Raw genomic sequence first — 27987 nt, forward strand, 5'->3', positions numbered from 1 at the left:
ATTTGCATATTAGCTCTTTATTATATAGGATAGATTGTTCCTAATTCACTGGAGTTATTTTGAGATAACTACTGAAAAAGTTAATATCATTATTTCTCATGAGTTCATGAGAATTCAGTTCTTTTATCATTTAATTAACATAGGCATCTATAATTAGCCCACAGGTTAAGACAAAAAAACTCTGCCAGGCTGTCCTTTTCTGAGTTCCAGAATATACAAAAAACAAACAAACAAACAAACAAACAAACAAAAAAACAGAAATGTAAACACCAGTGCCACAGGAATGCCTACATGAATAACATAAATTTCAAAAGTATGAAAAATAATCCAATGATTCAAATACATTAAAATAATTTGTTTTCCATAGTTATTATCTTTAATTTTAAATGTTAAAGAATAAAATTTATAAAATGTTACTGCTACTAAAGATAATTGGAATATACACTATAATCAAGTATTTTTTATGATTACACTGATTAATTCCTAAAACACTAGTCTTTTCTGGAGCACCACATAGTTAGTCATCAAATATGTTGAATTAATCATATGGATTTATTACAAATAAAAAATGGAGTCAATTTTCCCTAGAGAAAAATATTAATTATCAATAAAACTCAGATATAGTAGAATATTATCTTCATTTTCTTAAAAAGATATTTTTAGTAGCAGAAAATGAAGAGCTGTATTGAATAGAAAGGACAAGAAGTAAGATTATGCTTTGAGAAGAGGAAGATATACTCTAGTCTATATCATCTTATAAATCTGTCTAGTGGGAACTATCAATTGATATATATTTCATATAAATATTATACTCAGATACTAATTTTAATCATCTCCTTTCTATATTATCTTCTATAATTATTTTTAATATAGTAAATGATACTGTAATTGTTAAATGCCTTTTGTTGCCTGGTAGTAATATAAGAGGGATAAAACACAGGATTTTACTTTGATAATAATAAAGCCTAGTAATATATAATAAAATGGAAGCATAATTCCACTATTACAAATCATTCACTCTAAATGATGCTAATGCTCAAAATAACATTCATTTTAAAAAGGGTGTAAATCAATTTCCATATATATATTTGCATTACTTTATCAAAAGTATAAAGTATTTTTAATATGTTTTTATTGATTTTAGAGAAAGAGGAAGGGAGAGGGATAGAGAGACAGAATGATGGATAAGAGAAAAACATCAATCGGCTGCCCCTGCACACCCCCTACTGGGGATGAAGCCCACAAGCCAGGCATGTGCCCTGACCAGAATGGAACCTATAACCTCTTGGTCAACACTCAACCACTGAGCCACACCAGCTGGGCGAAAAGTATAAAGTATTCTTAAATTAAAAAAACATTCCACATATAACATTAATATAAATAAGTACCTGTAAAAATGATACAGATCTTATTTTCCTATATCGTGGCAAAAATTAGTAAATTTTCTTCATTAATTAAAAAACACGAGGAATATAACTACTGACAAAAGGGAGGATAAGAATTTTGTACAATGACATTATTATAACCAGTATCATTGTAGCTTCTTATCAGTTTTAAAAATTCAGAAATAGACTGCCTTACCGTTGGTGCTGTATCTTCATGATGGTTACAAGGCATTCTTTCTATGTTGATAATTCCTGTGAAAAGAAAAGAGTGTGAATATCTGCTTATTATACCTACCCATTTTATTTTGAAGACATTTATGTCACAAAGACACGACTCCTACAGCTTACATATAAGAAAAAAGCCTCACTTGTATGGCAGGATCCTTTAAAGTTGTATCATGAATACTATGGTCAGAAACAGTTGGAGAGTTTTTAGCTAAGACACCTGACTCAAGGCGAGCTAAGCCAGTTTTTCCATTCCAGCAATAGAGCAAGGTGTGTCCATATCCCGCTCTAGGCTCAAAAATTATATATACCATTATCCCTGCTCTGCTGCATTTCTTCCTTGAAAGATTTATTTCTGACTTGAGGTCATCAAGTTTTCATAAAGAAGTATCACAAAGGCTAGAAAAGAATCACTTCATTTTCTCAAAAAGAATAAATAAATCTATTTGAATTTCTCTTTGACCTGGCTTCCTTCTATGACATATTGTGCTGTTTCTTCATCACCATGGAATATCTAGAAAATTAAAAATTCCCTTTGATTCTCTCCTTTAAATGATAATAGTGACTGAGAAACTTGAGAAAAATCCTTTTATCATGTGTGGATTTATCTTTTGGTTCCCAATGCACTTTACTGCATTTCTTTGTAATAAACAGTTTATAAGGATATAACCCACTGCATCTCATCTGCAAATATACTGGTTCAAAGTCAAGCTCAAGTTAAAAATGAACACAGTGTGGGTCTCATTTACTTTACAATCTCTGTTCATCAGCAAACCATTGAGTTAGGATCTCAGAAGAGTTTGTTCAAATAATTCTAAAGGCTATCACATGCAGGGCTGGTTAGAAGTGAGAACTGCAATGTACTATTGGTATCAATTAGCAAAATTCAGAGTTGAAACAAAACACTATTCCCTCTCACAGGGATTTAACTTATTTTTCTTAAAATATTATAGAGATCAACACAAAACAATCTTTTTTTTTTATCACTTTGTAACAGTATATCCAAAATGAACACAGTACCATAAAACATGATTTAAAAAAAAGTTTTTGGTTCATTTAAAAAATTCTCTCAACATCTACTTTTAGCCAGTGAAGGCCAATACTACTTTTATCCAATCAACTAATATTTATTGAATGGCTACTGAGCATTCAATAATAAAAGATAAATTATAAAGGATAAATTATGATTTCTGACCTCGAGTCTAGGAAAAAAGATATCCTTTTCTGAATAAATATCACACAGCAAATGAATAGTTTTGTCTTAAGTGTAATAAATCTTTAAAGTAATTTTGATGGGCAGACACATTTTTATACCTACATTAACATTGGCCTTGAATTAAAAAAAATTAAAAACCCAAGTAAAATATATTGTAAAATATTCAAATAATGCCAACTCTTAACGCAAGATTTTAATAATATTTTAGTATATACAACAAGTGGTGAAATTCCCACTTTCCCAGCCCCACATCTCTCTCTAGCTGCAACCATTAAGAACAGTCTGGCACGACACGCTGGCTTTTAAATGAAAGTATTCATAATGTTCAGGAATTAGCAACATCTTACATATAAGAAAAAAGCCTCACTTGTATGGCAGGATCCTTTAAAGTTGTATCATGAATAATATGTGGTACTATTGTAATCTGCTGTAAAATTAACCTAGGCTGATTACTTATTTTTAAATTCTTATCCAATTACAAAGTAACTTCAAAATGATGCAAATCAACAACAACAAAAACCCCTATTCTATTATTTTTAGTTTATAAAATTAGGGGGAAAAACCTACATATTTTACAGTTTCAATTTTGGGATGTGTTAAAAATAGGTTTTAAAAGTGGATTATCCAGCCGAAACCGGTTTGGCTCGGTGGATAGAGCGTCGGCCTGCAGACTGAAGGGTCCCAGGTTCGATTCCGGTCAAGGGCATGTACCTTGGTTGTGGGCACATCCCCGGTGGGGGGTGTGCAGGAGGCAGCTGATCGATGTTTCTCTCTCATCGATGTTTCTGGCTCTCTATTCCTCTCCCTTCCTCTCTGTAAAAAAAATCAATAAAATATATTAAAAAAAAAAAAAAAAAAAAAAAAAAAGTGGATTATCCAAAGATATAATCTTAGTATTCAATTTAGATTGCCTGTTGAAATAATATCTTTTGGAAATACAATGATAAATGTCTGTTCAAACTTTCAGTAAAGAATATACAGAAAGATATAAGTTTAAGTAAAAATAGCAGTTTTATGTAAATTTTAGCTGAAGAATCTGTATTTATCTACATTTGTACCTTATTTCACTTTTATTAAGGTGAAAGCTCATAATGAGTAGCTTGCTGTTGTAGCTATTTTTATGTGCCAACTTGACTAGGCCACAGTACCTGGATATATGGTCAAACATCTCAGATGTTCCTGTGAAGGTATTTGTTTTTTTTTACTTTATTAACATTTAAATTAATAGAGTCTGTGTAAAGCAAATTGTGCTCCACAATGTGGGTGGGTCTCATCCCAACAGTTGAAGGCCTTAAGAAACACTGACCTCCTAAAAAACAGGGAATTTTGCCATTAGACTTCTTTAGAACTTGATCTGTAACTCTTCCCTGGGTTTCCTGCCTTCCAGGCTATCTGAAAATTTTGGACTTCCTAGCCTCCACAATCCTATGAACCAATTACTTAAAATAAATCTATCTATATATACATCCTATTGGTCCTCTTTTTTTGTAGAATACTGACTGATATACTTTCTTTATGGAAAACATCCTACATAATAAAAGCCTAATATGCTAAGTGTCCGGTTGACCGGTAGGCCGTTCAACCAATCAAAGTGTAATATGCAAATGATATGCTAAGGATGCTCAACCGCTTGCTATGACATGCACTGATCACCGGGGGGCAGACAATCAACCAGTCGACCAGTTGCTAGGACGTGCACTGACCACTAGGGGCAGACACTTCAACCAGTAGGTTAGCTAGCTGCTGGGGTCCAGCCGATTGGGACTGAGTTAGAAGGGCTGGACACGCCCTGGAGCCCTCTCACAGTCCCTCCCCAGCTGGCCTTCTGCGTCCCTCCCCGGTCCCGATTGTCCCTCCCCGGCCCCAAACGTGCACTAGTGGGGTCCCTCGGTCTGGCCTGTGCCCTCTCGCAATCTGGGATCCCTCGGGGGATGTTGGAGAGCCGGTTTCAGCCCAATCCCGGAGGCCAGGCCGAGGGACCCCACTGATGCACTAATTCGTGCACCAGGCCTCTAGTTAATAAAATAAAATAAAACAATTATTTGTATTTATAGTCTAATTTAAATTTTCATTCACTAAATATATTAATAATGTGGAAGTATAGTTAAAATGTACAATTTACCCTGGGTATTTTAAAATTAGAATACCTCAAAATGAACTTAAGAATATATAATACCTATAGAGTAAATCAATCTATCATTAAATTAAATAAATAAAAAATCAGTTTCAATAAATATTTACTGCTATAGTGTCTAGTCCAGTGATGGCGAACCTATGATACGTGTGTCAGCACTGACACGCATAGCCATTTCTGATGACACGCGGCCGCTGAGGCGGCCGCATGCCGAGGATGAAACATTTGCTGCTCCTAAGGATGAAACATTTGCGAAATAATGTTTTTTCCTCAAAGTGACACACTACCCGAGTTATGCTCAGTTTTTTGGCGAAGTTTGACACACCAAGCTCAAAAGGTTGCCCATCACTGGTCTAGTCTGACAATCTGTGTGTTTTTTTTTTTTAATATATATATATTTATTGATTTCAGAGAGGAAGGGAGAGGGAGAGAGGGACAGAAACATCAATGATGAGAAAGAATCATCAATCAGCTGCCTCCTGCATGCCCCACACTGGGGATCCAGCCCGCTCCCCAGGCATGTGCCCTGACCTGGAATTGAACCATAACCTCCTGGTTCATAGGAAGTTGGATAAATATAAAATAAAAAGGTTCAATAACTGCTATACTATCTATACATATAAAAGCCTAAGTGACCAAACAACTGAATGAATGGTCGACAGGTTGCTATGACGCGCACTGACAACCAGGGGGCAGGCACTCAATGCAGGAGCTTCCCCCTGGTGGTCAGTGCGCTCCCATAGCCAACCTCCCATGGCCGGCCAACCTCTCGCGGTCCCACCCACCTGCCAACCTCCTGCGGTCCCTCCCCCCACAGCTGGCCGGCCCTGATCAGCCCAATCGCCAGCCAGGCCGAGGGACCCCACCCATGGACAAATTCGTGCACCAGGCCTCTAGTGCATTTATAATTGCCTTTAACATTGGCTTTTAAAGTGTTTTACTTTCAACTCTTTGTTAAATCTTCTCTTGAAAATACATAGATTAAAAGATGGAGATGACATTAAACATCAAGCCTCATAATGTTACTATAAAAATAAAGAAGGAAAAAAGAAAAACAAAAGACAACCTCCCTAAAGCTCCCCTCCTCCCCATGGCAAACTTTGTTGATTTTGAATTAGCCAAAATATAAAACCTATTTGGCTCACACAAAATTTAACAGCTATGAAATGTGAAAGACTCGATTCCTTTCAAAAGCGGGGTAAGTATACACAACACACACACATACACACACACACACACACACAGAGTCAGTCGCACACATGAATATGAAAGAAACTGGAGTGCTTTATAATTATTCACTCATTCCCAGAATATCAGAACACCCCTGGGAGGCAGGTTTGAAGCATGTAGCATAGTAACTAAAATTATTACAGGACTTCGGACATATTAACCTGCAACAAAATCCAGATTCCTAGTCCTAAACTATCATTTGGAGGAGTTCTAAATGGACAATATTGTTCTGTATTATGTAGACAACAAAGAATTCTGAGCAGGGACATGAAGTATAATATATTTAGTCAGATTGATTCCTTTCTCTGTGCTCTGTGTTTTGTGCTTATCTGCTATTGAACTCAACCCCATTATACTGTAACTATTTCTTTGCCTGTTGAATTCTTCAACTAGTCTGGGAGGACTTTTGAGGGCAGTCTTTCATTTTCCATTTCTCCAGGGCTTGGCTTAGTCCCTATTACATAGTAGACTCTACAGAACATTGGATGATGAATTGTATGGATTAATTTTTGATAAAGTATAAAAAGGCTTTTATTTTTTAAAGTGGGTAATAGCTTTTGTTAGGGTGCTTTTACTAAAATAAAGTAAATTTTTGGTCCTGCTAAAATAAAAGAGAGCTGGATATTAGTCAAGAATCATTTTCAATTTTTATTCCTTGCAAAATTATAGTTGAATTTTTATAGTGGAGAAATTTGAAAAAGTAAATTGCCTGAAATTAGAACAATGTTCTACTTTTTACTTAATGAACATTTACAATGCAAAAACTTCTGAAATTATTTTTAAAAATGACCAGTCACTCCATTTACTCATTTTTGTAGTTTCCATATTTATCATAAACTTTGCTCTCAAACTCATAGGCAAGTTACTAAGAGCAATACCGAGATAGATTTTTTTTACATTTTCATTCACTTTTCATTGAAGGGAGCTTCCTGCAATCACACATTTAAAATTCTGGAAAATACAAATCAACATTACCTAGTAGTCTCTATCATCACCACAAGGTCTGGTCCTTAAACCTAATTTCCATCGTTAGCTGACACTTTCAATAAGTGGTAGGTATTCATTTTCAGAAAACACTGCCAGTAAGTTCTATGATATCACAGTCTGCTCGCTCTCCAGACCAAACTGACTAAGCCACTAAACGCAAAAGCGTGCACTTAGTTAGTCCAAGGGAAACCTCAAGGCTATTCTGACCACAGTTTCAGAAAAGTATAACCTAACTAAGAGTAAATGAGAACTTGGTTTAAATAGCCCTTTCCCTCTGAATTTCCAGGGTCTTCCTCTGCATTTCTAGGGCCTTCAGGAGACACAAACCAAAAAGTTTGAAAACTAAAGTGTTTCTTGTCATAGATTTAAATTTTAAAAAGTTACTTTGGGACATAGTAATTTACAAAGAAAACAAAAATTATGATTTTTACAATATAAATGGTATTTTATTGTTCCCCTTGACCAGGGGAGGGGAACATTAAGGGCTACTTCTTTGGTTCCAAGCAATGCCCATCTGAAGCAGAATTAGTATAGAAAAAATTATTTCTAGTTTAAAAACTCGTAACTTTTCACAGAATCATAGAACTAAAGGCTAAAATGGACAGTGATTTGAAAATATATAAAGTGTTAATGTGCAAGTATATACAGGGAAGGAATGAGTATATGTGATTAATAGGGAGTAAATGTGACCTTTTATTTTAAACATGAATTAAAATATTTTTCATTATCAGAGATGTGGTCAACATTTTGATGTACATATGTATTCCTTATGCTGATAAACTAAAGGAACCATAATATTTAGCAATTGAAGAAAGGCTTCAAAATTATGGAATACTCATTTTCTTCAAGACCATATATTAAGTTATTACCAGAAAAAAAATTATGGGAAAATATATTTTAAAAACTACATATTTGGAAGTATACACTACATTAATATTTTATATGCCCAATTGTCTTAATGATTAAAAGTTGTCAATTTCAGTTTGAGATTATAAAAACAGTGAAATGCATCATATGGTTGATATTAAACAATATTAAATGTATTCTTACTCTCAAACTATAAAAACAAACAATAAAGGAGTACCTGATAAAAAATAATTTGGCCATTTTATAACCTACTCTCTCCTCTTGCCTGCTGCAGCCATGTAGTTATTGTAATTCTTCCTTTAATACTCACCTTTGAGTGAACTGACGCACTGACAGTTTCATTTTAACTTGGAGGCACAGCAGTAAATTCAAAACTTTCACTATTTTCATCATGATATAAATAATGTTCTGATAAAGACGTTGAAACCTGCAAAGTCTCGTACTTTAGAAATCTTATATAATAAAGCCCTAATGTGCAAATCGACCGAATGGGGGGAACGACCTGCTGAACGACTGGTTGCTATGACATGCACTGACCACCAGGGGGCAGATGCTCAACACAGGAGCTGCCCCGATGTTGAGCGTCCAGACCCCGAGAGGGAGGCAACCAGAGGTGGCGATGGCGGGGGGGGGGGGGGGGGGGGGGCGGGGGAGGGGGGGCAGCCAGTTGCCAGTGCCAGATCGCAGCCAAGGCGGGCGCCAGCGGGGGCTCCCTGATCACCCTGCCTGCGGTCATTCCATAGATAAGCTCTGATCACTGACCAGGCTTAGGACCCTGCCCTATATATTCTGAACAGTCTCTTAGATTTAAAAATTAAAACCTGGCAAGGCTACTCTAACACTGAAAAAACAGGATGATGCAGCGATGACATGCATGGACTCTGCTTGCACATTTTGTGGTCAGCCCTGATTCTGACACTTATAACTGTGTGACAAAGCCAATTACTTAACTTCTCTCTGCTTCAGTTTTTCCACCCATATGATAGGGAAAATGGTACTACTGCCTCAGAAGGATCATGTTATATACTACTTTTTATAATCAGGGCAAAAAATATACCTGCCCATACAACAGCAAGATGCCTTTTACCTGTATGAAAAGTATGGTCACTGGTGCATGCAGCATCCTGGATTGCGTGAGAGATGTCTGACTGCAGGTTTAGGCCCGATCCCGGCAGTCGGACATCCCCCAAGGGCACAGGCCAGGCTGAGAGACCCTCCCCCACACATGAATTTTGTGCTCGGGCCTCTAGTCTATAATAATAAAAGCACAATATGCTAATTAGACTGGACGTCCTTCCTGACGAAGCCAGGGCTGCAGCCACAAGATCGAGGCAGCTGCAATGGCTGTGAAGGAGGGATTCAGGCAGCTGCTGTGGCTGCGAAGGCCTACTCTTGTAGAATTTCGTGCATCAGGTCTCTAGTATATTATAAAAACCACTATTATCATGGAAATGCTTAGTGGTATGCTTAGAACTTACATTTTGAAAAAGAAATGCACCAGAGGAATATGGATATAAGACATTCACTAAGTTTGATTCTAAGAAGACTGTGATTTTTCTTTCTAAAATTTAGTGGGAAGTTGGATAAATTTAAAATAAAAAGGTTCAATAATTAAAATAGTCCTGCATATACTCAAAGATACTATCATTCTTATTGCATTGTAAGTCAAACACAGGTAGGTATTTGAAAACTTTCACTGGCACTAAACACTTTCCTCTATTTTCAAATGACATGCTCCCATATGAAATGACTTGCTCCCAGTCATAGCATAAGTAACAGAATCTGGATCTAAATTCAGGTGTCTCCAATTACTTGGCTAAGTGTTACTACAACATCATGTATGGCTAAGTGTTACTACAACATCATGTATTGATTTAAATACAAAAAAATAAGAAAAATTTAGAGTCCCTATTCAAGTTAAAATTGCTTTTTAATACTTCTGCACAATTATGATGCTGAAATCTGAAATCTTTTTTTAAAATATATTTTTATTGATTTCAGAGAGGAAGGGAGAGGGAGAGAGATATAGAAACATCAATGTTGAGAGAGAATCATCAATCAGCTGCCTCCTGCATGCCCCACACTGGGGAACCAGCCCGCAACCTGGGCATATGCCCTGACCAGGAATCAAACCATGACCTCCTGGTTCATAGGTCAATGCTCAACCAAGAAATCTTCAATATTATTTTGTAACTATGTATGGTGCCAGTTGTGGTACTGGAAATATCAAGGGGAACACTATGTAAATGTGACTTTCTAACCACTAAGCTGTACACCTGAAACTAATACAAAATAAAATTGAAAGGAAAAAAAAATGAGTGTGGTTAAGGAAATAGGACAACTGAGAATGTGATGTCCTGGAAACCTGTGTATTAAGAAGTGATCAAATGTGTCAAATGCTGCTAATAAGTCCAGTAAGATAAGAACAAAGAACTGAACATTGGAATGTGCAATGTGCAAGTCACTGGTGAGCCGGGAAAATAACAGATTAGAGATGGAACAAATTTATGGAAGATGAGAAGTGACTCAAAACATATCTCTGAAAACATTATGATAGGCTGCAGTAGATATAGGCTCTATCTGACAATGAAACTCAGAGTGCCTGTGGACACAGATTCAGCACTTTGGGTAGACAGCAAAACAAAACAAACCCCAGGAGAAATAACTGAAGGTCTGTATATAAAAACACGTAAGCCAAACAAGATGTAGATTCCACATAAAATGGATGATGCTGAGCATTCACCCTAGATTTTAAAAAAGTAAAAAAAAAAAAAAAAAAAAAAAAAAGTGGATGCGTCTCTAAAAATAATACTGAACAAAGCACTTGGGAAGAGTAAAGACTTCCAGAACTGTTGTCCCACTTATTCTCATTCTGACAAGTGTCCGACAGCCTAACTCATTTATCTTGCCTGTTTACCCTAAATATAAGCTGCCAGTTAATATGTCTTAGCTATATATATGAAGTTCTCAACAGACTTCCTGGTAAGGTGAACAAAACAGTGAGATTACAGAGCTACTTACACAACAAAAGAGGAACACCATATTTGTACCGGGTCCTTCATGAAAGAAAGAAAGAAAAGAAAGAAAGAAAGAAAGAAAGAAAGAAAGAAAGAAAGAAAGAAAGAAAGAAAGAAAGAAAGAAAGAAAGAAAGAAGAAGGAAGGAAGGAAGGAAGGAAGGAAGGAAGGAAGGAAGGAAGGAAGGAAGGAAGGAAGGAAGGAAGGAAGGAAGGAAGGAAGAAAGAAAAGAAAGAAAAGAAAGAAAGAAAGAAAGAAAGAAAGAAAGAAAGAAAGAAAGAAAGAAAGAAAGAAAGAAAGAAGGAAGGAAGGAAGGAAGAAAGAAAGGAAGAAAGAAAGAAAGAAGCAAGATGCCAAGGATCACCAGAAAAAAAAAAAAATCCATTGGAATGAAAGAAAAAGACAGGATACATAAACAGATGAGAAAATTGAACACAGAGGAAACATCAATTCAGAGAAAAGAACTTTACTTTGAGATTTAGAAAGATGTAATGACATCTACAAAACCATGATACTAGAAAACAGGACAAAAAAAAAACAACCATAAAGATTAAAGGGATGATTGGTGTCCTGGCTGGTGTGGATCAATGGTTAGAGAACTGGCCCAAACACCTAAGTGTCGAGGGTTTGATTTCTGGTCAAGGAAACATACCTAGATTGTAGGTTCCATCCCTGGCCCTGGTGCAGGAGGCAACCAATTGATGTTTCTCTCTCTCTCTCCCCCTCCCTCCCTGCTACTCTCTCTAGGAAATCAATGGAAAAAATATACTTGGGTGAGGATTAACAAACAAACCAACAGGATGATTGGTGAAGAGAGATTGGAAATAGTGAGAAGACTTTGAGAATGACTAGTTCAAAAAAACAAATGAGAAGGAGGAGTCAAAGATGCATCCAGTTTCCACCTGAAAGAAGGGTAATGCCATCATCAGAAATCAGAAGCGTAAAATATAGAAGCTTCTTTCAGGAAACTTAGGCTCACTCATGAAAATGATTATATTTCTGTCAGACGCAGGACAAAAAGTGGTTAGCTTATCTATCTTGCTACACAATTTTGAGGATGAATTATCGTTTCTTTGATTAGATTTCATACTTCAGAGCCATATATATGACAATAACTCTCAAAAATTTTACATTTGAGCCCTAACCGGTTTGGCTCAGTGGATAGAGTGTCGGCCTGCAGACTGAAAGGTCCCAGGTTCGATTCTGGTCAAGGGCATGTACCTTGGTTGTGGCCACATCCCCAGTAGGAGGTGTGCAGGAGGCGGCTGATCAATATTTCTCTCTCATCAATGTTTCTAACTCTCTATCCCTCTCCCTTCCTCTCTGTAAAAAATCAATAAATTATATATTTTTTAAAAGTTTACATTTGACCTTTTAAAATAAGATGCTATATGTAAATAATTCCTATAAAATTCAAAATGTAAAAAAGACAAATTAAGAAGTTGTTAAAACATCAGAATATCTCTAAAATACAAATTGAATAATCGGGCATATATTTTGGCTACATTTACATTAAACTATATAGTTTTCATATTCATTAAATTTTAGTTTATGGTTTCAGTTACATTTTTTCTTATTTTCACTGAATATGAATATAATTATTTTACTTTTAAAATTTATCTTCTGGGCAAATGCTACATATGCTTGGACAACCAAATTTAGTAGGTTCATAAACCCAACACACACACACACACACACACACACACACACACACACACACACACAACACACAGAAATGTGACTGAATAGCTTCAAGTAAGTTTACTGTGTTTAATAAATTGGAGAAAAGGGCTGAAAATTGTAAGGTTGGAACTATATATACTATATAAATATCATATAAAATAACTCCTTACAAAATAAATGGCTAGGAAATAGCAAATTTAAGCTCATTCACATCAGAAGATTAAATGAGAAAAGTTGGCATTCATATTCTCCCCTCAAAACATAATAGGTGAAATTTCGTATCTCAACGGGGACATTAATACTAAATGCATGTCCCTGTGCATGAAGAAGCATTCATTACAATTATTAATATTTAATAGAGTTGATTAAAATGATTTTTAAATTAGGGAGTAATAAATATGTAGATATACTTTATTAATAGGGCTCAGAACAATTTACTAATTCATATGACATTATTTCAGTAAATAAAAGGGCTTTTATTCCAAGTGAAGGTTTTAAACTTTAGTAAGTGAATTAACTTAGATCACTGGAGAATATTTAGAACAGTACTGATATTGGTTACTAAAATGGTACCTTATAATTTTAATTTAACAAATATCAATTTTAGATCATCTAATTATGAATGATACAAAAAAAGTTGAACAAATGAAATCTCAGTCTTTGTGGGAGGGAAATATAAAATAGTCATATGTTAAACGAAATAAATCCAGAAAATAGTCCAGAAAAATCCAAATATGAAAATAGTTCCACCTGCAGGGTTTTCATGTTGACTGGCATTTATATGGAAAACCAAAGTTTCACAAGTGGGTTCTAGTGGATTATTTAAAGTTTGAGATGCTTGTTTGAAAACTTTCCTCTTAAAATTATTTCATCTTAATGTCTTTTTTGGCATGCTTCTAAAAATCCTATGTCTATTATTTGCTTCTCTGACATGTTCTTTTTTTCTATAATAATCACTTAACATATTTTATCAAGTCATCTCTTAAGATTTCCTCCATTCTTTTGGGCACAATGCAAATTGCATAATTTCAAACTTAAAAAAAAATCAAAATAATCTCCCATAAAAATCTCATGTTGTTTAGTCTCACAATATCTTATGCATTTCAAAGTATTTAAAATATTTTTCTGATCCTCACAATTCTATGAAGTAGTAAATTCAACTTACATAGAAAATAGAGACATTATGCCTGGAGAAATAAAGTCAACTCCCAAGATAATACAGGAAGTGGCTAACTAGGACTCATGCCCAACCCTTTTGGCCTTCTGAACCCAGGTCTACTGTGTTTTCCACCATAATGCACATGTCCTCAATTCATAGTCAACAAATTCTTGCTTTTAAAAATTGCATAATAAAAATATTTTTCTGTTTAGTACCATAAAGTACATTTAAAGAGATCTGTCTATAGAAAATCAGTTAATTCTGTATTAAGTAGATTATATTTATTGTAATAAATTCATTCCTTTCACCCATCCCAATATCTACACTTACATCATGAATTTCTGGAGGTTTGAAATCAGCATTCAATAAAACATTCTTTTTCAATTAACAGTTTAAAGTTCATTACGTAATACTAACAGAACACTCTGCCAATTCTGATGCGATGAGAAAGATCTTTGAAGTTCATTTTAGCTTCCTTAAAATGGAAACCCCCTTTTAACATCAACTGTGTTTATTGAGAGTCATTCTGATTCCTAATTTTTGCCAAAATGTTTTCTTTTCTTCTTCTGAAATACAAGAATCATCTTGTTTCCAGCTTTCTTGTAATCTACCTTCTACAACTGGTTATAATCGCAGAATCTCTGGTGAAATTATGACCAAGGCAGGATTCATTTTACATTTTAGTAAATTATTTTAAAAGTTTGTACTTCCCTATAAAAATTAAATCTTAAGAAATACTGAAATGTTGAAACCAATAAAATTTAACTAGAAAAATAACTCCTAATTTTAAGAGTTAATTTTTTATTCCTGGTCAAAGGAATACACACACACACACACACACACACACACACACACACACACACACACTTGGCAAAGTAAATGGAAAAATACAGCTCTTTAAATAATATTCAAAATGTAAAAGCATGAAAGTTAACTGGACAGATCTAGTAACCAATACTGAAGTCATTAGAATGATGTTATGATGTTGTCTAAGTCAAGTGTCTTATCCATTTAGGATGTGGTAAAAGTTAGATTTAATGACTGGCTATCAAGTTTAATACCTGTTTATATGATCTAATGGAGAGTGCAAAAAATATGAAGACAGAAGCTATTGGTTGTTTTTAAAAACCATGTTACACTCTGCCTCCCCCATCAAACTCCAAGTCTACAACTAAAAAAGGTAATATGAAGATTATGCTAATAAAGTCATACTAATAAAATGATTCATTTCATTTTGTATCACTCATCTATTGAAAATGAACTGAATGTCACACAATGCTGTGAAAAGATATACCACGTTCTTAAAAATGAGACATGCTGTCCTTTAAATACAAACACGCAAAGATGATACAATTCCCCCACTGCTGGCTAATTACCTCCCGCCCCTCCCCCTATTGATTAATTATATTTTTTACTGAATAACTCACATTTAAAAATTTACTCCTATTATAAGAACTCCTGAGATGATTGAATGGGTTCTGAGATTTTGACCAGCCGTCACAGAACAAAATTCCTCTGCAGAGAACTTGAATTCATTGAAGATATAGTATAGCATGTTCACTACATGCTGATACAGTATAAGCTATAAATCACAATTTAATGTAAAATGTTAAAATTACAATTCTTTCCTTTTTCCCTAGCTTTATTAAAGTACTAGAGACCCGGAGCATGAAATTCGTGCACTGTGGGGGGGTCCTCTCAGCCCAGCCTGCGCCCTCTCGCAGTCCAGGAGCCCTCGGGGGATGTCCGACTGCCAGCTTAGGCCCACTCCCCCACCTCCCCAGCAATCATACATCTGAAGCTGGCAGTTGGACATCCTTAGCGTTGCTGCGGAGACGGGAGAGGCTTCCGCCACCACCCCTACACTCCTCAGCCATGAGCTCGGCTTCTGGCTGAGCTCCTGCGTTGAGCGTCTGCCCCTGGTGGTCAGTGCATGTCATAGCAACCAGCTGTTACGCCATTCAGTCGATTTGCATATTAGCCTTTTATTATATAGGATATTTAGAAAATAAAAGTATATAATTTTCTTTCTTATACAAATTACTCATGATAGATCGTATTTTTGCTTTTAATAGGATTAACAGATGTATTATTTTCTAATTAAGATAGTGACAGCCTAATGAACAGTTCCTAAAGTATCTCTTAAGAGTTGTATCCAGATTTTTTTCTCTCTACCCCACCCCTCATTCAGATACCAGTTGTATACTAGTATATATTTTTTTAAATCCTCACCCAAGGATATGATTTTTAAATTGACTTTAGAGAGAGAGGGAGAGAAATATTGATGTCAGAGAGAAACATCGATTGGTTGCCTCCCATACGTGTCCCAATCAGGAATTGAACCCGCAACCTTTTTGGTGCATGGGACAACGTTCCAGTCAACTAAGCAACATGACCAGGGCAGCAGCAATATTTAAAACAAAACAAAACATTTTATCATCTTTTTCATACTCATACCTTTGGAGAGTCTATATTTTTAGAGAGTAAAATGTGAATTCCTCAGCAGGGCACAATTTGACCAAACCTACCTTTGCAGATTCAGTTTTTCCTAACACATCTATCTCACCATTTCCTTCAGCTAAACTAAGACTCGAACCATTCCCCAGCTATGCCAAGCTCTCTTCCAGGCGTGTGTGCTTGGTTACCCGCTTCTTGGCTCTGTGGGCTCTCCTGAAACCCCACTTTGCTGACGAGGCCTATGATGAAGACAAAGGCAAGGCCATGGAAGGTTTTACAAGACAGGGGAAGGACTCTGGAACCCATTCTAATTGTGACAGCCATTTAAGCAGGGTGGTCACATGATCTGATTCATCTCTCAAAGAAATGTGTTGGCTCCCGTGGGGAGAATAAGCTGAGAGACAAGAGTGGAAGCAGGAAAGTGGAGGGAATTAGGAATGGGTCCTAGTTGTACCTAAACAACTGGCTAACTGTGCTCGGGCAGGGGAAGTAGAAGTGAAAGGAAGGGTTTTAGGGGCAGGAAATCAAGAGTTCTGTTTGGACATGTAAAGTCTAAGAAACCTCTTAGCTGCTCTGTCCCTCTATTCAGTGACACTTTATTTATACTGTGATTTCAGAATTTATCTCACTCTGAAATAATTTGCTGCATGCTCACTGTCTCCCCAGCCACTGTAAGCTTCCTGAGAGCAGAGACTGTAATATTTAGTCCACATTCTTAGATGAGGGCTTTAGACAAAGTAGTCACTTAATTTTAGAATGAATAAAGGTAATATTCTAGAAACTCTTACAAATACAAACCAAAGGAAGAAAATACTTTATTAGCAGTTTACACTATCTAGAACTCACCCTGAATAAGGTCAATAGTAGTTACAACAGAACACATACCATAAACCCACCTTCCTTCTAGCATATAACACACACACACACACACACACACACACACACACACACACACACACACACACATCAACCCCTGCTTTTTAAAATTTATCTTTATTGTTGAAAGTAGTACATGTATCCCCCCTTTTCCCCACATTGACCCTGTCCTCCCCACTCCCTTCCCCTCCCCAGGCCTTCACCCACTATCGTCTGTGTCCGTGGGTTATTCACATATGCATATAGCTTCCTTGGTTGACCTCCCCACCCCCCACCCCCACCGATGCCCATTTCCTCTGAGGATCCTCAGTCTGTTTCATGCTTCTATGTCTCTGGATCTATTTTGTTTGTCAGTTTATTTTGTTCATTGGATTCCACATGTAAGTGAGATCATGTGATACTTGTCTTTCTCTGACTGACTCATTTCACTTAGCATATTACTCTCCAGGTCTCTCTCAACCCCTGCTTGTAAGCCTCTAGCAAGATGGATAGTGGGCTAGCTCTATGTAAACAGCTTTTATTTATACTGTACAAAGCCAAACATCTACAGATATCACTTGAATATTTAGATGGATGTTCAAAAATAAAAATCTTACTAAAAATCTATTTCTATTCTTTGTTTTCATAATCCTATATTTAAGATTCTAATAGATTTCTTGTAGAGTTGAGAACACTTAACTACTTATCCCCTTTTAAAACTGGTTTGACTATTAAATAGAATCACAGAATTTTAAAGAGAGAAACTCACGAAATCCAGAGCCCTTATTTACCTGTAGGGATAAGAAAACTGAGGCCTGAAGGAATTACTCAATACTCTATGATAATTTAGAAATGGAGTCAGTTGTAGAAACTAGTTCATCTGTTTCCTAGTGCAAGATTTCCCCCTGAAAAGATTGGCTTTTTCATGAATAAAATTGATTAACTTGGCAATTTTGCAACAAACTACATATTCTGCTTTTATAACTTTTCTATGTGTGATATATCAATAAATTTTATAGGAAGGATATGCCTTAAAATGAGATCAGGCATATAAACAACTAAAATAAAATCAAGTGAAGTGTTGTCATCATGTATATAACATGGCTTAATGGTAATGCTTCTGAGGTAGAGAGCACATGGAGGGACATGCATGATATAAATACCCCAATGCAAGGCCTATTTGGCCAGAGAAAACTGAAGGCAAGTGGAGCCAATCCTATGGACAATGGTGAAGCTTGTAAGGCTTGTCTTTATCATACCCAGCTTTCCTTTTATTCTTTTTCTTTATTCTTTATCTGTCCCACTGATAATCCCTCTTCCATTTCAAAGGCTTTCCTATCTATCCTCTCTTCTCTTCCCCTTTACAGAAAAGAAAGAATTTCATATCTATCATTTACACCTTGTTGGCTGACAAACGTAAGACACTACTTGAATGAATTACATTAACTCAACCAAACATTTCTGTTCCATGCCTTTAATCCTAAAGTGTGGAATGAAAAATTTGTTCCCAGAAGAATTTAGATTCAGGAGAAAGATGATAGGGTTCAAGTGGTAGAAACAGATTCTCTCCCTCCTAGTCATTAAAATGACATGGTCTGAAGGCAAACCAAGTACCTAGCTAGGGTGCAGAGAAGGAGTCTACTAGGAGAGCACATGATGTGCCCCCCAATGTACATAAGAAGGACCAGCACTTTGCTCCAAATTCTAGCAGATATCTGGAACATTAGAAATTTAAAATTGCTAATGTTTGGGATAACTTAATCATTATACTGATTTGAAATTAGAGCACAATGTATTTTCAAAGCTAGCTTACATATACTCATGTTTACAGTTTAAGTATGTTATATTTGTATAGTGCCTTATGCTTACAAAGTGTTTCGTATGTGCTATGTAATTTGAACTTCAACAGAATGTAATGTAAATATCATTTCTACTTTCCAAGTGAATATTCTTAGGTTCTCAGGTAATAAGTTATAATAAAAGGCACAGCCAGGAGTGAACATAAGAATTTTTAATGCAAATATTTTCCCACCATAATATGTAACTTATAAAACAATATTAAAATAACTTGTATATGTAAACTGCAAACACTTTCAAACTAGAAAAGTAATATTGTCCCCAAATTTCTAAGTAAATTATGTCAATCTTTTCAAGCTAATGTTTCTTATTATAATCTTTTTATTGAAGATAATTAGGTGTTCTCAGTTGCCTCAATTTTTAAAACAATTCAATAATATACAAAATACTGTCAAAAACATATAGCTAGTCAATAGAAATAGCCATCTTTCCATCCCCAAAGTCACATTCTCACATAAATGCTTTATTTTTGATGTCCTTTGAAAACCTTATTCAAATTATTTTAAAACATTAGCCTAAAAATTTGCATTGTATAGTTTATTTCAACTCAGTGATTCATGTAGATTTTTACAACTAGCTCCTTTGCATATCTGATTAATTTGCCAACTTTGAAGAAACATGATATCACTGACAGGTTGGAGCCTGTTTCTGTCAAAACACATTTTACCTTGAATTCCTTGAAGCAGATTATAACATATAAAATCAATTATGGTTCTTTTACCTAAGGAAAACAGAACCAGATTTAACAGTATACATGTTTAAAACTCACGTTTTGCTATTTTTAGTTTGTTATCTGTTCAATGGAATAGAGGTTGAGAGTATTTACCATTAAAGTTACCAAGTTCAAATTTGCGTTTGAAATAAATTTAGTGATTTTGAAGAAAAAAAAAAGATGCTTGAATATAATTCAAGTGTGAAAACAGATCATTACAATGCTATGAGCTATATTTCTAAAATGAAATAAACAACACTCATGAAGAAAATAGCATGTGAACATTTAAAAGAATAGTCATAAGAAAGGGGCTCACCAGTCTGAGCGAAACCAAACTGACGCAGAGGCTGAGTGTCCAGCAAGTCTGACTGTTTTAACTTAGACTGTTGTGAGGAGGCTGATGTTGAAGTAAACGAGAGATTTTTGTTGACCTGTAATAGGAAAGGCAAATCAGAAACAAAAGCGTAATTTCCTGGGTTACTGATGCAAAAGCTGTATGAGAAAGATTTGCTTACAATGCAAACCATGACACATGGTAGGTGAAAGGGAGTGGTAATGATTTATATGCTTGATTTTCAAAGTTTACAAAACAGAATAGTATTTTTATCAAGGAAGGAAAACAATGGCAATGAAAGTGTAACTATATTAAAGTAAACCAGACTTATTAAAGAAAACAAGTTAGCTTATCATGGAACTGACATTATTCATAACGCAAAATGGAGTGGTCTTAACAGTTACGCAAAGAAATGCAAAAAATGAAAGTGACTCCTTGACAGCTTTCAATTAAGAAAGAGTTAAAATGTTTCAGACCCACATTTCTCTAGCATTTGTGAAATAGCAGGTACTTCCTTTAAAAAGCCTGCACAGAAAACACCTGTAATATTCTTGTTTATATACATCATGGTGACATAGATAACACAGCTGCAACCTAACCTGCCAAGTGAAACAATTTCCACTGCATCGAAAAGCCTTATTCTTAAGACACTATTTAAAAACAGCATTAAAGAAATGATGAAGCAATATTTCTGAAATAAAAACAATGTTCTATAAAACAAAAAAAAAACCTGAGTACAATGTTCTCACAGAAATGAAATGCATAAAAGTACGATAGTATAACTTCAGGAAAATAAGAATAGCTCACAAAAAATGTATTAAATGTTTATTAGTAAATTCATCTTATAACTTACAATTTTGGCAATGAGCTAGTTTTGTTCATTATTAATAAGTTATTCATTATATCTTTATTATTTTTATCACTTTCAAAATCACAAGAAAATGTGATCTAATTTTGAAAAATCTGAAAGTTTGAATTTCTAATTTTACTGACAAAATATAATTTATGAATTAACAAAACATTAAATGGAAGTTTATGGTATATAAATCCTTGTATATGAAAATAACTGGCTTTTTTCTCACTTTTCTTAAAAATGATCAAACCACACAGAAGACTTCCCTGTATAAGCATTAAAAATCTCCTTTTGATGTTTTGTATTAAATAGTAGATTGCGGTTACATGCCCTTTATCTGACTCATTATTTGTAAACACTTCTCTTCTTTCAAAGTGATAGTAAATGGTATTTCTTAGATTGAGATTTTCTCATGAGGCAAAGAGCTATTTACATAGTTGACAAAATAGTCAACTAATTAAGACCATATAATAATATAGACTTAAAGTTTTTAAACTCTTATGATATCATCTCATAAAAGAGAAAAATATTTTTCAAGGTAGTTAGATCAGGTCAAATACCACATCAGTGCTAAAAAATTATCCAGCTTTAAAAATTCTATCAAGCCCTGGGCAGGTGGAATGTCATCCCATACACCAAAAGGTTTTGGGTTTGATTCCCGGTCATGCCACATACAAGCAGCAACAATGAATGCATAAATAAGTGGAACAACACACCAATGTCTATGTCTCTGTCTCTGTCTCTCTCTCTCTCTCCCTCTCTCCTCCCTTGCCTCCCTCCCTCCCCCTTTTCTCTCCATCTCTAAAAAAAATAAATAAATATGAAAAAAATTAAAAATTTTATGAGGAGCCATTGAAAAAATATATTTTTATTTATTTCAGAGAGGAAAGAAGAGGGAGAGAGATATATAAACATCAATGATGAGAGAGAATCATCATCAATCTATCAGCTGCCTCCTGCACACCCCCCACTGGGGATCGAGCCTGCAAACTGGGCATGTGCCCTGACCTGACCTAGAATCAAACCGTTACCTCCTGGTTCCTAGATTGATGCTCAACCACTGAGCCATGACAGCCAGGAGGAGCCATTATCAAACACTGATCAAAGTTAATGTTGACTATTTATATTAATATCATACCTAAGGTAACAATGAAATCATCTAACATTTTTTAGGTTTGTTTTCCATCTTTAAATGGAGATAATAAAAGTAGTATGTATGCTTCAATGGGAATGTGCTGTGGAAGCAATAAAGATGAACTGGATAGAGTGCTAGTCACATATGCTAACCATAGAGCACTAGGTAACATTAGAGAAGAAATAGATTAGTCCTGGAGGTGTGGCTCAGTTGGTGGGTGTCATCCCATTTACCAAAAGGGTGCCAGTTTGATTCTTGGTCAGGGAACATGCCAGGATTTCAGCTCGATCCTCAGTGGGTGGTGTGCAGGAGGCAGCCAACTGATGCTTCTTTCTCTCTCTCCATTCCTCTCTCTTTAAAAATCAATAAAACACTTAAAAAAGAAAATAAAAGCAATGGATTGAATAGAGCATGTTGGCAAAGGAAATCATAAAGTGCTATGCAAGTGCTATATAAATATTAGTTATGAACATCACTAGAAGAGTAATGAGATACCTGTAATGCAGTATGATGATGCAGTAAATTTTCAGAGAGCTATACTTTTAAATGAAACTACTATATACAAAATGACATATTTATCACTTAATTCTTCAGTCCACTTCTCTTTTTAGAATCATTTTTCAGTTTTACTTCTGTGTTCTTGAAAATTTTTATCCTACATGGCAAACAATGCATTTTGAAATCTGGTGCAAAAGAACAGGTGTATTCTGGGGACACACACACACACACACACACACACACACACACGCTTCAATCTTCCTCTTCAGAAGTTTACTCGCGTTAAAGTAAAAAGAACACCAGGAAGCCTAGAATAGGATACTTAAATGCTTCCACTCAAACAGAAAGACTTGTCACACTTTTTAAATAAATGCTGTTTAAAAACCTCAACTATAATAAACAATTATATGTTCTTCCTAAAGCTTTTTTTTTTTTTTTTTTTTTGCTAATTCTGCTCTTTCCTGACACATTTCTTTAGAGACTATCAAGTGTTCAGGATGAGTGGCAACATCCAGCAGATAATTCATTTTTAAGGTCTGAGATAACTAAATATTATAGTGATTTGAAATTAGAGCTCAAAGTATTTTCAAAGTTAGCCTACATATATTCACTACTTCATTTAGAGGAAGAAAAGTAATAATAACCATTAAAAAGAGTGAAGCAATCTCTATTTTTGAAATACATGCTGTGGAAAAGAATTGCTTAATAATTTTACAACAACAGAAGCATTGGCTAAGATAGTCTACCCTACACCGATCTACCCTCTTTTCACAACGCACTTTTCTGCTTGCTTCATTCAAAACCACACTCTGCCAGCGTCAGTTTACCACCTCCATGTTGGGGAAACTAAAAGCATACAAATTTAATCAAATTCCCAATAGAGAAAAAGGGAAAGAGATCACCTGAACTTCTGCCAAGTTCATTACAAAACTGTTTTGCCTACTCTTTCAGGGCATAAGTACCTTTGCACCAAACATGCAAATACTAATTCTCTAGGAGGGGAATCATTTTCATGTTAAAAAGGTTAAAACATGCTAACAAGTAGTCTCTTTTTTAGTGATTAAATTTAAAAACATTTGGGAGAGATATTTCATTTTATATATACTTATGTGGGGGCTCAAAAGGTAATTTTCGTCCCACATTCTAAATCCTCCTGACTGGCTAATAATCGAAGTAACGGGAGAAAAGTGCCCACTGCACGGGCTGCCCTAAGAATGCGACCCAGAGAGGCACTGGGCAGCGGAGGCGTTATGGGCCCTTAGGGACCAAGGAGAAGGAAGCAGGGAGATGGGAGGGGAGTTCACAGGGAGCAGAACAGACCCGGCACACATTCCCAGAAACCATGCTGGACCATCCGGAGCAGCGATCCACAGGCGCCCCTTCGGCAGGAAAGGGGGAGGGTCCGAGGGTCTTCCTTCGTTTTTTGTTTCTTAATAACCAGCTAAAAATCAATAGCCCAGAAGGCACATTTTGGGTGGCAAACTTTGCTCGCCTTCACTGACAAGACTATCACTGTAGCTGACTTTAGGTAATATTTACCTGAATTTGAGTTTCTGAAGTTTCAAGCTGCAAAGAAACTTCAAATTAGTTTTAAATTTTAACGGAAAAGATGCTTATACTACCCATATAGGTAGGGTCACAAACATGTCACCCTCCCTCCAGGTGCTGTTTTCCACGTTGTTCGGAATGAGTCCATTTTGTGGCGTCGCACATGGCCGTGAGCCACGTGGGAGCCGGGCACAGCCCCTGCCACAGGAGCCAGGGAGCCCCGGGGTACAGGCCAGAGGCGAGAGGAGGGAGGAGACGTGCTTCTGCGTCAAGCATTTTCAATATTCAGTTCTGCATGCTGGCAGTGGTCGCCCTGCTCTGGCCCCTCTCACTGCCAGGCTGACTGAGGAGCAAGCACCTCCCTGTCACTCACACCTGACTGGGCATGCGCCCTGACTGACTCTGTCCCCCCTCTCGCTCACTCCGCCAGTGGGACAGCAGACTTGGAGTGCTAAATGCAGCTTTTTGGCAAAGCTGTGTAAGTGGCATGCCTATATTAGCTAGTCTTCCCTTTAATCCTTTTCTGTTAAATAGTAACCAGATTATTACAATGTTATCAAATCTACTTCCAAAATATATCCCAAATCTATGACCTGCATCTTCATTTTTACCAATGTTAAAATTAATTAAACAAGGATGCCTTAGACTGAGCGTGAGAATAAACAAGTAATCTTTTTGTCAAAGAATAGTTTAGGCAGCCGCCATTTTGGACTGCTGTGACTTGGCAGCCATGTTGGCTACATGACTTGCAGCTCCCTGGGGGCTGCCATCTTGAAATGGCAAAGGCCAACCCATCCCTTTGAATTAGCCAATCCCGAAAGACTGTGCGCCTGAGCTCCAATCAAGAGTGAGGGACAGGTCAAGTGAGTCAGGATTAAAAAGGGGAGTGGACTGGACCACCTGCTCAGTGTGCGCATGCTGCCAGACCATGTGCTGCACACCCTCCTGCAGGAGTAAAGAAATTTGCCTTGCTGCCTGGCTCCGGAGTGTGCTTTGTGGTCTACCAGGATCCCTGAATTTGGGGGCTCACCTTATTTCTTACACTGAGACAACTCTAATGCTATGACAGTCTCCATAAGCAAACCAAAATCTGGTCCTATAAATGCCTCAAGGTTACCAAACTGAACCTAAGGATAACCAATCACAAACAGCTAATTAATAATTTCTTTGCTTTGCTTACATCTTTACCCAGTTCTTGTAGGACCGCATTTAACCATTTCCTGTTTGGTGCTGCCCAATTCAAAGAGACTTTTGCTCAAATAAACTCTTAAAATGTTCAATATGCCTCAGTTTATCTTTTAACACCACCCTAGTCCAGGCTAACCTCCTCTTTCTTGGACTATATAACAGTTTGCTAATTGGTCTCTGCTTAGAAGATTCTTACTCTCCTTTAAAATCCCTGCTCACATTTTCCCCAGCCTAACTCCTCAATGGCTTGTATCTCTAATGAAAACATCCTAACTCCTTAGTGAAGGGTAGCATAATATGCCAACCACAACATGCCTCTTTGACATAAGGGTTATTTTGAGAACTTGAAGTATAAAAGTGTTTCCTCCATATTCCAATTAAATCTAAACCCAGGGCCAGAGTGTAATCTGTGCTGTGATATACCTTAAACTCTCTAACTTTCAAAGAAGCAAAGGAGAGAAATAAGAAAAGTATAGTCAGAACTAATGGTGTCTCAATGTAATTCCTTGTATATTTGGTTTAAAACTGGTCAACAACAACAAAAACTGGTCGAGTCCTATCAAAGGAGCAGGGGAAGGGATAATATTTATTAAGTGCCAGGCACTGTGCCAAAAGGTAAGAAGACAGCGAGGCACAAGCCTGCAAAGTCCCTGTCTAAGAAGCTCAATGCTAATTCTAACTAAAAGGACTATTAAGATCAAACATCATAAATATTGTTAAGGACTCAAGCTTCTCAATACATTTTATCACTTATCTTTGAGAAAGATTTTATAGTCACTTGTCACTAATAGAATACTACACTAATTTTAACCTAGCATCCTCCTCCTTATTTTCATTAACTATTTTACAGTTTTATAGGCAATACCTGGTTTCTAAAGTACTTCTATTCTTAGTAGTGAGATAGAACTTTTAAGTATGTTTATGACACATTCGAATCCACTCTTTTAGGAAGTACATGTTTCCTTTATAAGTTCTTTGTTGAAGTCTATTTCTCTTTGTTTTTACATACTAAGGCTGTTCCTTTATGTATATACTAGAGGCCCGGTGCACGAATTCATGCACAGGTGGGGGTCCCTCGTCCTGGCCAGCAATCAGGGCTGATTGGGGCCATCTCGCCCAGTCCCGATAAGGGCCGGCAGACTGGGGGGAAGGGCTGAGGAAGGTTGGCCGGCTGCAGGAAGTGGGCTGTAGGAGCGCACTGACCACCAGAGGGCAGCTCCTGCATTGAGCATCTGCCAGTCATTCAGTTGGCTGATCATAAGAGTCACTTAGGCTTTTATATATATAGATTTTCCCAGGTTAGCATTTGGTGTGTGTGTGTGATGTACATATGCACACATATACACACTGATATAGATATACATATATATTTTTAGATTGACTTTTAGAGAGGGAAGAAGAGGGGGTGAGAGAGAGAGAGAGAGAGAGAGAGACATCAATGTGAGAAGGAGACCTCAATTGGTTGCCTCCCACATGCCCCCTTACTGGGAACCAAACCTGCAGCCTGGGTATGTGCCCTGACCAGGAATTGAACCAGGGACATTTTGGTGCATGGGATGATGCTCCAACCAACTGAGCCACACAAGCCAGGGCCACACACTGATATTTTTAAATAAAGAAACACATTCTGAGCTGGTCTTTACAGAGATATCAAGTCAGGAAAACATTATCCTAAGTTCAGTCTGTTTACTGAAGTTAGTGATTTTATAACATGTACTAGAAAAAAAACTATTAAAAAAGCTTAGTTTTAGGTAAACTAACTTACTTCATTCAATTAATACTCATTGGCATGACAATGCAAAATAGGATAGAAATGGTTTTAAAAATTCCAACTTCTCAACTGCATAAAATAAACGTACTGTGACAGAATTGAGTCTTTGTATCACTTGCTGCATCTTCATGGAAGAATCTTTTGTGTGGACAGAGTCCTCAATCTGAAAAGAGCCTTGTTGAGGCATGTTAGAACAGATGCATAAAGCATCTTGACTTTGGTGTATTCCAGGGAATGGAGATGTTCCATTGTAGTGGTTGAACGTGTCAGCCTCCTGCTGGGCAACTAGAAAAATGAATCCATATTAGTTCAAATAATAATAGCAAGAGTATAATGAAACAATTAAGCCACCTACTAGTAATTGTAGCATTAAATAAATAAGAAATTGAACAATACATTTCAAATACTGGGTAATAAGACAACGTGACTGGCAAAATGTAAAATTATTAAATACTATAAAACCATAAAGAAGAAATTTCATATTATTTCAAGCCAGGCACTATTATAATTGAGCCTTGAAAGCCAGGCATTATCTTGGTCTGGTAAATATAACAATTGCATGGAAGCCTAATTTGAAATATAAGTGTATAGAAAAAAATGATACACAAAATCAAAGGCATCCTAGCTGGTTTGGAAAAGTGGATAGAGTGTCAGCCTGTGGACTGAAGGGTCGTGGGTTCGATTCTCGTCAAGGGCACATACCTTGACTGCAGGCTCAATCCTTGGCCTCAGAGCACATTGGAAGGCAACCAATGGATGTGTCTCTCTCACATCGATATTTCTCTCTTTCTGTCTCACCCTTCCCTTCCATTGTCTCTAAAAATCAATACAGAAAATATCCTTGCATGAGGATTAACAAGCACAACAAAAAGGCATA

General features: G+C 36.3%; 1 protein-coding gene across 10 annotated transcripts in view; it reads right to left on the bottom strand.

Moving 5' to 3' along the window:
• AHI1 (Abelson helper integration site 1) overlaps nucleotides 1-27987 on the bottom strand; it is a 193518-nt gene that overhangs the window by 100703 nt on the left and 64828 nt on the right. For 9 of the 10 annotated variants that reach the window (XM_079780929.1, XM_079780931.1, XM_079780930.1 and 6 more), the window contains 3 exons: nucleotides 27199-27395; nucleotides 20100-20214; nucleotides 1582-1637 (listed from right to left, as the gene is read on the bottom strand). In XM_079780929.1, coding sequence (XP_079637055.1) covers nucleotides 1582-1637; nucleotides 20100-20214; nucleotides 27199-27395 — 368 coding nt within the window. Of the gene's footprint in view, nucleotides 1-1581; nucleotides 1638-20099; nucleotides 20215-27198; nucleotides 27396-27522; nucleotides 27927-27987 lie in introns of those variants that run through there. The other variant, XM_079780923.1, reaches the window with a different exon arrangement.

This window comes from Cnephaeus nilssonii (assembly GCF_951640355.1).
Source record: "Cnephaeus nilssonii genome assembly, chromosome: 9".
NCBI lineage: Eukaryota > Metazoa > Chordata > Mammalia > Chiroptera > Vespertilionidae > Cnephaeus > Cnephaeus nilssonii.